The sequence below is a fragment of the Asparagus officinalis genome, chromosome 4 (assembly GCF_001876935.1).
Source record: "Asparagus officinalis chromosome 4, Aspof.V1, whole genome shotgun sequence".
Classification (NCBI taxonomy): Eukaryota; Viridiplantae; Streptophyta; class Magnoliopsida; order Asparagales; family Asparagaceae; genus Asparagus; species Asparagus officinalis.
In genome coordinates, this window is record NC_033797.1 from 126,173,723 (window position 1) to 126,186,748 (window position 13,026).

Consider the following 13,026-nt stretch of genomic DNA (forward strand, 5'->3'; position numbering starts at 1 on the left):
ATATCTATAATTTAGAGGGTATATATTGAAAAAACCTTTAATTTTTAGAGAACATAAATTGGTGGTCATATGTGTAAGTCTTATATCTACAAAAGAATAGATTAGTTGCTACTATTTTCATAATGTACCTTGGCTATCAAATTAAAATGAGACTAATGTCGTAATGGATAGGATAATCAAGTGAAAAACAACAAAAATAAAGAAATCACGATCTACTATTCTATGAGCGAAAAAATTTTAAAGGACAAATTGAACTACATAAATGGAAAGAGATGGAAAAGGATATGATTCAGATATCTCCCTGATATATCTAAAAATATATTTGTGGTTTTATTGTTAGCCATACATCTCAACAATCTAGCATGCGCCCCTCCATAATTTTGAATTTCAAATTTTAAAATAAAAACTGTCCACACGCTTACTCAGTGAGCTAACTTTTTTTTTTTAGAATTATAAAATATGAGAGATATTATAAATGAACGATCGGCAGCTAGTCATCTACTTTTGAAGTTCAATTTTTTGATGTAGCAGTCATCTTTCCCCTTATTTTGTATTCACTTTGCAAGGAAAAAAGTTTCAACTAAAGTTAACAAATACTAAATTTCAAATTCAAGCAATCTATTTGCACCTCATGTTATGTTTAGAAAATTATGAGGGCTTTAAAAGATAATTTTGTGTTCTTTTATAAGTTATTCTTATGAGTCATTTGTATGCTCATATTCATAAGAAAAGCGGAATATATAGCAAACAAAAAAAAGAGCAACAATCTACAAAGAAACAAAATCCAGTACAATTCAATTCAGAAACACAAACATAACAAAAAAAAAAGACACTCACATAGAACAAAGAAATCAAATATACCGAACAAAGAAAACCAGACCCATAACACTTATTTCTCTCTATGAAAATTAAGTACTTTCCTATTACAAATATATTCTTCAAGATCCGCAAAAAAATAAACAAATCAATTACACAACACACGTAAAATACTATCTCAAATTCCCCCTTTTTATCTGATTTTCTCTAATAAGTAGTTTAAAATTCAAAAATTTTAGGACTGTTCTAAAAATAAATATATGGATTCTTAAAATTAGTTTATGGATAAGTGTTTTTAAAACCATCTATAATTTTTAAATGAAGTTGAAATTATGTGATAATTAGATTGTCACTAGATTATTTTAGATTATATTAATATGTGAAGGCCTTATATCTCACATAACTGTAACTTTTATTTAACTATAATATTTATTTGATTGCTTCATGTTGCAGGATATAACTCAATTCTTTTTTAATCTATACTACTATAAAAAGAGGATTGTTGTGTTAAAACTTTTAATTTTCTTTTTTGCCCTCGACATTTTGATAAATTCTAACTATGCTATTGTCTCTAATTAATCATACATTAAATAAATATAACCTTTTATTAATTATGCACCTCCTCACCTTCCTAAATAATTATAATTATCAATAATAGTATAACTATTAAATGTTTAAATAAAATAATTTACAAAATAAGTATACACAATAATTAGTAGTAACCAATTAAACTATTATAATAATTATTTATGAATTATAATAAAATAATTAAAATAATAGTATAAATAGAATAATATATTACTAAATACTATTAACAATCATACTATAATACAACGAGCAATAAAATAAATAGCATAAAATTTTAATCGCATAAATAGTATAATTATTTTAATAATATCACATAAATTATGAATATCACTTTTTATTTAGTATTATATTATTAAATAAATTAAATAAATAATTTATATTATTTTCTCAAAGATTATTACATGATATTGAATAATCAATATTTTGTAACGATTGAAAACTAAACTTTTTATAAAAATATTATTTAGTATTAATAATAGGAGATGAGCTTATGTCAACTTAAGTGGATAGGAGGTATTGTCCACCAAACTTTTTATCTACTCATCTTGTCTTTAGATTTGTGCTATCAAGAGATTCACAAATCTCAAAAGACTCTTCATATCTTTCAGATCCCAAAGCAACATCAATGGATAAAAAAATTGGTGGATGACTAGCTCCTATCCACTTAAGTTTACATAAGATTTTCCCTTAATAATAGTGTTATTAATTGTTAATGATAGTATAATAAAAAATTTATAAAATATTTATAGAAGTAATATTTAAGAGTATAATTAAAAAATTAAATTAGATAAATATTTTATAGTTTATAGACGGTATGATTATTTTAATTGTATTACTTGAACTAGAAAGTATAATATTAAATAAGATAAATTACAGTAAACCCCATGAACTTTCAGCATTTTGTAGTAAATAGACTCTTTAAACTTTCAAAATCACACTAAACCCCTAATAACTTTTGTAGAAAGCCCCTAATATCTTTTAGATAAACCACACCGGACCCCTAATAACTTTCAAAATGTTTTTTTATGCCATTTTATGGTTTTAATTTATAGGGGTTAGTTGCAAAGTTTAGAAAGTTATTGTAGATCTTCTTTGAAATAGAAAAGTCATTAGAGGCTTAGTGTAATTTTGAAAGTTTATATGGGCTAAAAGTTCATAAGTGTTCAATGTAATTTACCCTATTAAATAATTATAATGAGAATTAATTATTACAATATGTTGCAAGTATCAAGTGTAACTATCTAAGGAATATCAGGTAAAAGCAAGCAAGATTAACGCAACTTAGTTAATTTAGAGTTAAGTTTAACAACTTTCAAGTTGAAGGGGCATATTTAAGAAAACTTATAGAATTGGTAATTTTATTTAAGAATAATTTTAGATTTGAGGACTTATTTAAAAAAGATTAACACTGGGCAATTATTATAAGAATATATTTAATTACAATAACTACACACTAATAATTAATTCACATATTTTTTTAAGCAATCTTATTATACAATTTTATTTATTACCACAAAATTTTACTATTCAATAAAAAAATTAAAACTTAAAAATATATACGTTCACTTGCAACGCACGTGCATTATACTAGTTCATATAAATCTCAAATTTTTCTTTATAATAAACATCAATGTAAGATGATTTCGCCTACATGCAAACCCATCGTAATTCCTATACTGAAGAAGAGAGATTTTCGATCTTGTGATCATAAGAGGAGCGTCACTTTTTTGTTACATCATTTTTTTATTTTTAAAAATTTAAAAATATTATAGAAATATGAGGGATATTATAAAAGGAGGGATTGATAGTTAATCTATTTAATTTTGAATTTAAAATTTTGATATACAATTTATCGACATGCTTATTCAACAAGCAGATCTTTCATTTTTGTTATCTTAGAATATTATAAATAAAGAGGGATATTATAAGAACAATTTTTCACTTCAACCCCATTTTAATTTTTTTATTTAAATCGACCCTTTTTTTTATTTACCAAAACCGACCCGTTTTTTTTATTAGCAGCTTAATCACCTTTCTAAATAGTCGGAGTTGGCAACCCCGACTATTTAGGGCATTAATTTTTAGGGTTTAAGGATTCTAATTAGGGTTTAACACCCTCCTAAATAGTCGAGGTTGACAACCCCGACTGTTTAGGAAGGTAATTAGGCTGCTAATCAAAAAATCGGGTCGGTTTTGGTAAATAAAAAAAAGGGTCGATTTAAATAAAAAAATTGAAATGGGGCTGAAGTGAAAATTTGTTCATATTATAAAGAAAATAGTAATAGTTAAGATATCTAATTCTGAATTTCAATTTTTAAAATAAAGTCATACACACCCTCATTTTGAATCTCTCTTAAATGTCAAGCTATCTAAGGAAAAAGTGCTCCGACTTAGGTTATTTATTTTTGAATATGAAATTCAAACAATCTACTTTCATTCCAAGTATTACGTCCAGAACATTGTAAAGGAATTTTAAAGTAATATTAAGATCATTTTAAGAAGTCCTATATAGTAAGTCATTGGTAAAAACCATTTGGATTCTCTTATTCATAAAAACTGGAGCGTATATTAAAAATGGAAAAGAAGAAGCAGCCCAAAGAAGAAAAATCAGTGCAATTCAATTTAGAAACATATGCATATGATCAAAGAAATAACTCAGAGACCAAACAAACCAGACAAAGAAATAGACCCTAGCCTTCCAAGCTAATGACATGGATTCGATTTCCGCTACCCGCTCCACATTCCATTTTCTATATGTAAGACACCAGTGCAAGCATAGGTAACATACTTGTACTTATCAGAAGTGTAAGATGTTGAAATTAGATAGCAATCATGATAAAACATATTTGTATACCCTCGTAGATTTGTACTTTGATATATGCCCCTCAAAAAATTGGAGCTACACATTACCAGTCCTATTTCTTATTTGGTCTAGTACCTATAATTCAATTTGAGCCACAACTTATGATCTGAATAGGATAAAAATTTATTGTTATCATAAACTCAAATAGTATGGTAAATTTTCATGGAAGACATGACACCTGGAGAGCATGTGATTTACGCATGAGTTCAAATATAACGCAAGACAATGTAATCAACTCGCCCTTTCAGTAAAGTAAAACAGGGAGTTCCCTATACAATTAGAATACTGACAATTGTTGCATGATCAATAAATTTGTCTAAGAAATATCAGACCTAGCTACCTTTAGGTGGTAAATTTTTTTGTGCATGTTAAGCTGCATGCCAATCATTGAAGCAAACACCTCATCTTAATTGTACAACATAGATCTAGAATAGCATTTCTTTTCAAGAAGAAACTGAAAAATTATACAAGAGGTTTCTTATCTTCTCAACTAATTTAAGGAAAGCATTAAGAAAAAAGGGTTTACATGTAAAGGTTCTTCTAGGTCATTTCATAACTTCTTTATTAGATGTAGTGATTTTAAAAGAGGATTTTCTTTCCCTCAATTTTGCTATGCTTTACTGCAGTTTAAACACAATTATGATTTAGTTAATTTCATTAGTACATTGCCCACTTCCAATAGGAATATGTAGGAAGTTTATAAGATGATACGTGCAAAAGAGTATTAACTCCTAGTTGATGGAATGAAATATGAAACAGCTGCACCAGTGATGTTTGATGTAATTACCTTTAATGAGTGTTTGGAGGAGAACAGGTATCACTGTATCCCTGATGATATCTAATATTGTGGGTGAGTTATAATCTTCAGCAGTGACCAAAATACAAGATTCTTCAAAGTTCTTGGCGTTGTCCAAGAGGCAATTCCTGCAAGGTACCCATATATCATATTGGTCTTCTACATCCAAAAAAACTCCACAATGATATCTTGAACTCACAAGGAAAATGAAACTGAAAACAATACAAAGCGTTGAGAAAAAGATTGACATCTTTAAAAGAAGCATTTTAGCCATTCATATCAGGATCAACAATAAAGGAACATTCTCCCACTCTTTTCTCTTCCTGCTAACAAAGGCAATTGGGTTATGGAGAAGATTATTTGATCCATGAGATTTTGAAATTCCTACTGAAATGATCAGTCTAGGGCATATAGAAACCTATGTAAAACCTTTACAAGAAAAAAAAACGATCCAACCAAAACATATCAAATCATCTGCCAGTATTCAATATTCAATTATATCCTCTCATTTTCAGCACTAATGAATCATGTCGAATGTTGTGTGTATGTGTTTTTGGGGTGAGGGTGGGGGTGTTCCACTTTGTTAAATGATATACGAAGAGCAAGATATTAAAAATCGGATATCAACAAAATATTGGATGGCCAAAATTCATATCAGATTGCCGATATCGGGGAAATATCGAGTTATTTGGTAAATATCAAAATACCATAACTGATATTTGCATATATAGTATAATGCACTAAAATGTAACCTCAACATGCTTAATGAAAATCAAAATCGAAATCTAACCATACAAAATGTAAATTGCATATACTTAGGATCACTAATCAACCATGTAAAACAAACAAAAACACAAATCAACGTTGCAACATATCATTTGATTTCTTATTAGTCCAAAATGTCATTTGATATAATGAGAAAATCATGATATCCCACCAAAATTGCTAAACTTTGTATATTGTTTAATGACAAGCCATATAAAAGGATATATCAGCTAATATATCAGTCATATTAGGGGTATATCGCCCAAAATAGCCAAAAAATAGTAAATGATATTAGGAGACCATATTGGTTGCGACAAGCCCTGTAAAAGGATATATCAGGTGATATATCGGGCCATGTCGGGGATATTTGAAACAATGACGAAGAGATAGACCAGTGGTGACACCCACCCTGCTACTCACATTAAATTGAGTGAATTTGTCATTTAGTTAACCTATCATGAAGTTTAAATGGTGAGGGTAAACATTTTAAGTTTTCTAAGGGAAACATAAAATGCTTCCTTCATCCTCAAGGAATTTGGGCCGTCCCAAGTGCTCGGAAATCATTTTTACTGGAACACCTTGAATGGGTGGCTCAGGGCCCATCAGAATAGATAACATTTCCCAGCCTAATCTGCTCAGATGATAATTAACCACAGTATCCTTCCAACAATTTTCATGGTTTTGACATACCGAAGTCTAATTCATATTCAGAAGCCTAAATCTGCTAAAAAGAACAAGAAAAAAAGCAATAAAATGGGGGTTTCCAACACGAGATAACAAAGTAGACCAAAAAATGCATTAAAAAATCTCAATAAAAAAACATATAAAATGTAATATGGTTAGATGCTATGGCCTCAATCCACAGGCAAGGCAGAGAGGTATTCTACTATATCAAAACAGAACTTCCAAAGGCTCTCACAATATATAATCTATCCACTGCTCTTTTACTTTGCCAGATCAAAGGGAAAATGCAGAATTTAAACTTCACATCACACGAAGTATGAATTTATGGTGCATTTATTGGATGTGATCAAATGCGTAGAAACTTTCTCCAGAAGTACAGGGATGTAAAAGAGTGTCTTTAGTAACAATAAATATATTATCTTGTAAGATCTCAAAGGAAGTAATGCAAAATGATGCTTGAGAAGAGATCTTTACCCAGAATAATAAGTGCAGCAGAAGGCCAAGAAATGTGCAGTGTGATAAAAAGATCAAATGTTAGAAAACTATTTAAGTTCATAGATATACAAATTTGTGGGAAGCACGTATATAGCAAGGGACCCTTACTGGCATGTCATGAACAATCTAGGGAGCATTTTGCCTTCTCTGAATAAGTGGTAGTTTCCACTTAGTGCATCCACTATGGATTGTGCATGAATTCCTTTTTTCGCCATTCTTTCCTGCAAAAAGCTTGCATATTCAGAAAGGTATGCAAACAAAATCAGATACCCGAATGTAAAATTTCTTGTTGTCGATTACCTTGTTTATGTGAAAGTGTGAAACCCATGGACTGAGCTTTGGTCCTTTAGTTTCTTTAATATCCCTTGCAGCATAGCTAGAGTTCAAAATACAAACATAAGAAACATAAGAAAATTAGATTTCAGTTTACAGTTTTCTTGATCAACTATATTCGCATAGAATGAAAAAATAGACAGGGTCAAATGTACTAACAAAATCATGACTGAAGTTACTACATCAGAAAAGAAAACTTTGTCAAGATGATCCCTCACTGCCAAGGCACCATACTCAAAACCATAATTTAACTTTCTCAGCTTGTTTGACAGTACCAGGGATGCTGTTCGCTCTGTAGATGTTTTACCTGGAACACATTCTAATACCTTCTGTACAGCCAAAACATAATTTGGTCAGAACATAGTCATTATGCAATTATGGTAGTTTTAAAGGTTCAGACAGATCACCAAGAGGTATCACCCAAAATAGCACTTAAATACCTTATAGTTTACACCGCTTTGCACTTAAATACCCTATCTTTTGTTCGTTCACGTTTTAATACCCTACTGTTTATAAAATAGCAACATTTACAGCCTTCTTTTAGTTAAAAATTGGAACATTCTCGTTACACATTGGACTATTCCCCCGAAAATTTTCCATGCAACTGCCACATTGGTTAAGCATCCCTGAAGTTTTTTTTGAATCAACTAAAGTGGGAGTAGAAACTAACATGGGGCAAACTCTAAATAATGAAGTGTGAGGTTCTTAGTTGAAACTACCAGCTTTAGGAGTATAAGTGACCAACTTTTATTATGTGTATGCCTCTTTTTATGTATGTACACCTTTGTTTCAGGGGAAAATCTATGAGTGTGAGCGGTACGAGCTGAAAGGCTCTCATCCTGTTTGGAGGACAGGGGCATAGATGCCAAACCTGACCCCTATCTATCGTCGTAGAAGCTGTTCCTTTGAAAGATTATGGTTCTTGGGTATCCAATCAATTAATCCTCCAAACCAACTAAACAGGGGAAGCTGAAGCGGAAATGAAATTGTAGGGTGAGGGAAGGGGGAAGCTCAAGGAAGGCTTCGCTCGCTCAATTCGCTCTAACGCTCATTTAGTACACAGCGAGTGGAGGGCGTCACATGGAAATATTTAGGGGAAATTTGCATCATTTAACTACACATAGGAAGTAATGTGCTACTTTAAAAAACAACAGGCTATTTAAATTATAGTAATGAAAGACAGGGCATATAAGTATAAAGTCATGTAAACTATAAGGTATTAATGCTAATGAACAATTAAGCAATTTCCTACAGGTTCTGCTGATTATGAAAAATCAAGACTAATTTGAGTCAACAAAACAAAGTGAAGGAAAAAACACAATTAAGACTGAAAGACAATGCAAAAAAACAATGTCTTACAGGTTCTGCTGATTATGACAAATCAAGACTAATTTAAGTCAACAAAACGAAGTGAAGAAATAGCTATAGAGAACAAACCGTGCAACAATATAACATGCAAGTTCTGAAAGATACATGCCAAAGAGAGTAACAGTCCATAATATTAAGTATCACAAGGATCACCCAATAAGCAGAAAGTTAACCTGATGCGAGTGTATTGACACCCTCACACCCACTAGAAAAACAGAATGTATCAATGAACAAAGCTTCAGTTAAAAATTTTCAGTGTTGTAGAATTTTATAAAGAAATCAGTCCAGATATTGAAACTGAAAGATGTTAATGTCACTATTATGTATCATTTTCTTATGGAAAAATGTACAAGCAGCCATAGACTAAAACTAAGATGGTTTGAAAATGTGCAGCTAAGACTCAAGGAGAAGCCAAAGCCTGGATATCTTTTTAAAATCTCATGCTGCTACTAAGGCGTGTATACAGTTGTCTTTTTATGCAAAAGCATGCCCAAAAGGTTGCAAAAATCAATTGTAAGATAATCCAACATCAACATACCCCAAAAAAAATCAACTACCAAAGGGAATATCAGAAAATGACTTTATGAAGAGCTCTCACATGGAAATTCTGTGCCGTGCTCAGCAGCATGTTAACCAGATATTGCAGACCAAGATCAGGTTATTCCTTCCTTGATTAGTATAAAAGAGTGACGAAAGAAGAGACTTTGCTCTGCTGACCTTATAAACCCAGTTATTAGTAATCCCACAGAACCCCAGCATATTAGGTCACTTTTACAGCATGGACTTTTCCCCTCGAGACCAAGAATCTCAACCTATTAATTCTTTTCTTTAATGTCAAATATGCTCATCCTATGGTAAAAAAGTGGGAAAATGCCACGTCAATTTCTATCATCAGATCATAGATTCAATTGCTAAAAATTGTGAGCAGAAATTTCTTCTTACATCAGTCTACATTAACTCCTACGAATATCATACATAAATGGGTACAATTATACCCATCACTTTGATGTATAAAACAATCTATGATAAGTTAAACTAGAAGGTGGTTCAGGTTGTTCATAACAAACAGAAGTGTATTAAGAAAAAACAACAATAACACATGTAAGTGCATGACTCCATGATAATATAGACTATCTTGGAAGGATGTAGATGGGCATGGTATATACTCGACATGGATGAGAATCCTTGAAAAGGTAGGATACAAGGACATAGTAAAAAGTGTGTATACCGTGTTTACAATAAACAAAAAAATCCAACACAATAGGAACACAATTAGGAACAAAAGAAAATTAAAATAAGATATCCAAATGAATCAAATCCATAGCTTTAACTATATTGTTCAACAAGATAGGGGACTACACTACAATTATCTTAAACTTTAGTATACCATTAATATAGTCATATTGTAAAACACCAAAAATTCAAAGCATCAAGTAGAAAAACAGAACATTATTATTTATACCAGCTCTAATTAATCAAAAGATCACTTGATTTTAAAAAAAATTAACAAGCATCTACAAGGAAGCAGAACTATTAATTAAACAGAATGTGATAAATCAAAAAATGGCCTAGACAACAAGCCAAACCTTCAAATTTAGCAATGAATCTTAAATTCGAAATATGGTTGATGTAGTCTTATGGCAAACACCAAAAAGAGATAAAACATCTACTAGGAAATAGAACACTTAAAACAAAAGATTAGAGTAATAAGAAAAGGACTAATAAAAAAACAAACCTTCAAATTTAGTAATGGGGAAGATTCTAAACTATTCACAGGAGTATCAAGAGCTCCATAGGCAGCTTCTGAAATTGAGCAGGCAGCTAGTGACCCCACAGGTTGACCACTAAGTTGAGAATCTTCAATGGAAAACTGAGAATTACGAGACTTTTCATAAGGTGATTGATGAGAGAATTGTACAACTTGCTGACCATATGAATTTCTGACTGTCCCGTCATAAGCAACATATATATCACGCATGTGAAACATAATCTTTCTGGTTAGTGTGCCAGGAACTTGCGCGTTCTCACTGAACATATTAGCACGACAAGCTAATGCATGAAAGAAGCATTCTAGTGGATTTAAACCATCCAAAAATGAAGCCTCAATAACAGCATAAGAATTCTCTCCTCGAGAGAAATCAGACTCATCTTTCTCGCTGACAGACCTATTAAACGCCTTATGTTCATTCCATGCGAAGCAAGAAAGTTCTAGAGGAATGGTAAAAGGTAATGTCTTTGTTGAAAGCTGCAGACCAAGACACAGACCTTGTTGAACTAATTTCAGCAAACTGCCCTTGCTTCCAGCACGCATCATTGTGAAAAGTGAATTATCTGCACTCACATAATGATGTACCACATTCTGAAGGTCGCGAAAAATATCTTTAAATTTCGCAATTGAGGCTTCACTCATAGGTCTTGTCCGTGTGATGTTAGAAACATCTATAGTATGTGATAAATCATCACTTTCATCATGTTCTTTGAGAAGAAATCCTACCATAGGTTCAAGCATTAGCTCGCTAAAACGGAAAGAGCCTTTAGCTTCTTCCAACGCACAGCTTACTTCATTAATCAACTTAGTCCTGGTATAAGCATTTGAAGCCAAGTAAATGTCATGTAAAGAAACACTTAGTCCCCTCATTGTTAGGTATTCACATAGAATCTCTTGAAAATGAAATAGGTATTCATGAGCCTTTCCTCCATAACATTCAAACATCCTAGAAAAGATCTCAGAGATAATCTTTTGTGATGAAGATGAAGATGAAGATGAAACTCCACTAGGAGGTACAAGATCTCCCTTTCTAATTTCAAAACTTGAAGACGCAGGAGCAAAGTCCATATCAATGGGAAGAAGCATGCTAAACAACTGCCACCCAGTCCATTGAGGCATCTCAATTGTTGGTGCTTTAATCACGGTAGGAAATTCCAAATTCCAGGGACAAAGCATATTCAACTGCTGCATCTCACGCTTATTCAAGAAAATCTCGTCTTCCATCAGCAAATGAGCAGCAGTTAAGCTATCATGTGTGAGAGAAAGCAAACTTTGACCACCTTGATAATTGAACAGTTGACTATCTAAGCTTAACAGCTCTTTGAGCTCCACTCTAGCACCAATAGACTGCGGAACAAAGCCATGAAGGCAATCTCCATCAAAGTCTCCAAGCAATGGAGCACAACATAAGGGGTTTATTGAGACAACATCTTTAACAGGTAGTATTTTAACCGATAAGGCTAGAAGGGAATGAGGATGTACTGAAGGATTTCGGTTTACCATAATAATATCCCCATCTTCGAGAGGTTTGTTGAATGTATCTCCAACTTGGAGTTGCTTGGAATTATGAATCAATATTAGCTTGTCTTTTCTCCTAGCATGGAGTTCACGCTTAGAACGCACATGAAGTTCACAGACCTCTTTCAGCTTTTTCACGTTGTGATTATTAACATGCTCAGCAATATAAAGATTCTCACATATATCTCGTGGAAGCCCAATTTCTCCCGTCTTCATCTTAGGATCACCAATCATAATCACTCGAAATGTATTATCACTTCTCTTGCTAAGAACAACCTCTTTAACCCACTTCAGTCCCGTGCAAGAAGGTTTATCATTTTTGACAGAATATGCAGCTTGTTCTTCAGCGGATGTACTATTATTATGCAACTGAAAAAGAGGGGGGAAAGCAAGCAAAGGCTAAGCGTTCAGTGATGTATAATGCACATATAAAATGCATCCATGCTATTGTTTTCGATATATGAATATAACAGTTAAAAACTCTGTGTGGTGACAACAAACAAATATATCCATGCACTTACTTAGCTTAAAATAAAAAATATTAATTATAAGAATATATACAAATGATATATTTAACATGTAATGATCATGCAATTTACCATTATCAAAAATAAACATGGATGTACTATAGAAGTGTCTTATACCACATAACTTGCAAGCTTTTCCCATCATCTCGGAGATCTGTTGTGTTGTTTAATAACATATCAAGCTTCCAATGGATATAAACTTCATAATAGTAAATTAATCAACAAATGTGTATGAAATAACTGTGGTTCTCCATTTCGTAACTTTTTGCTCAATGAAAGTGTCAAAGATGAACATGCACAAAAAACATAATTTGCTTGCCTTCGAGATGTTCAGGCAATCATGAACACGACTTGCAATGTATGCTGCTGCACGAAAACCAAATTGTTGATGTTGATGATATTCATTGATGTTTCTGCTAGCATCAACCACACTTCTATAAACCTTGGTGCACTTGTCCTGGCTCGATTAGAAATACATTTTAGTAAGGAATAGTTACTACATTTA

The 13,026-nt window shown here is 32.0% G+C and overlaps 1 protein-coding gene across 1 annotated transcript in view; it reads right to left on the minus strand.

Annotated features, from left to right (window-relative positions):
• LOC109838092 (DNA-directed RNA polymerase IV subunit 1) overlaps nt 1–13,026 on the minus strand; it is a 57,488-nt gene that overhangs the window by 7,403 nt on the left and 37,059 nt on the right. Inside the window, exons 8-14 of the mRNA XM_020406561.1 lie at nt 13,019–13,026; nt 12,841–12,978; nt 10,444–12,363; nt 7,500–7,669; nt 7,308–7,383; nt 7,116–7,228; nt 5,055–5,191 (exon numbers count right to left, since the gene is read on the minus strand). The exon at nt 13,019–13,026 is cut by the window's right edge and continues 136 nt beyond it. Coding sequence (XP_020262150.1) covers nt 5,055–5,191; nt 7,116–7,228; nt 7,308–7,383; nt 7,500–7,669; nt 10,444–12,363; nt 12,841–12,978; nt 13,019–13,026 — 2,562 coding nt within the window. The remainder of the gene's footprint in view (nt 1–5,054; nt 5,192–7,115; nt 7,229–7,307; nt 7,384–7,499; nt 7,670–10,443; nt 12,364–12,840; nt 12,979–13,018) is intronic.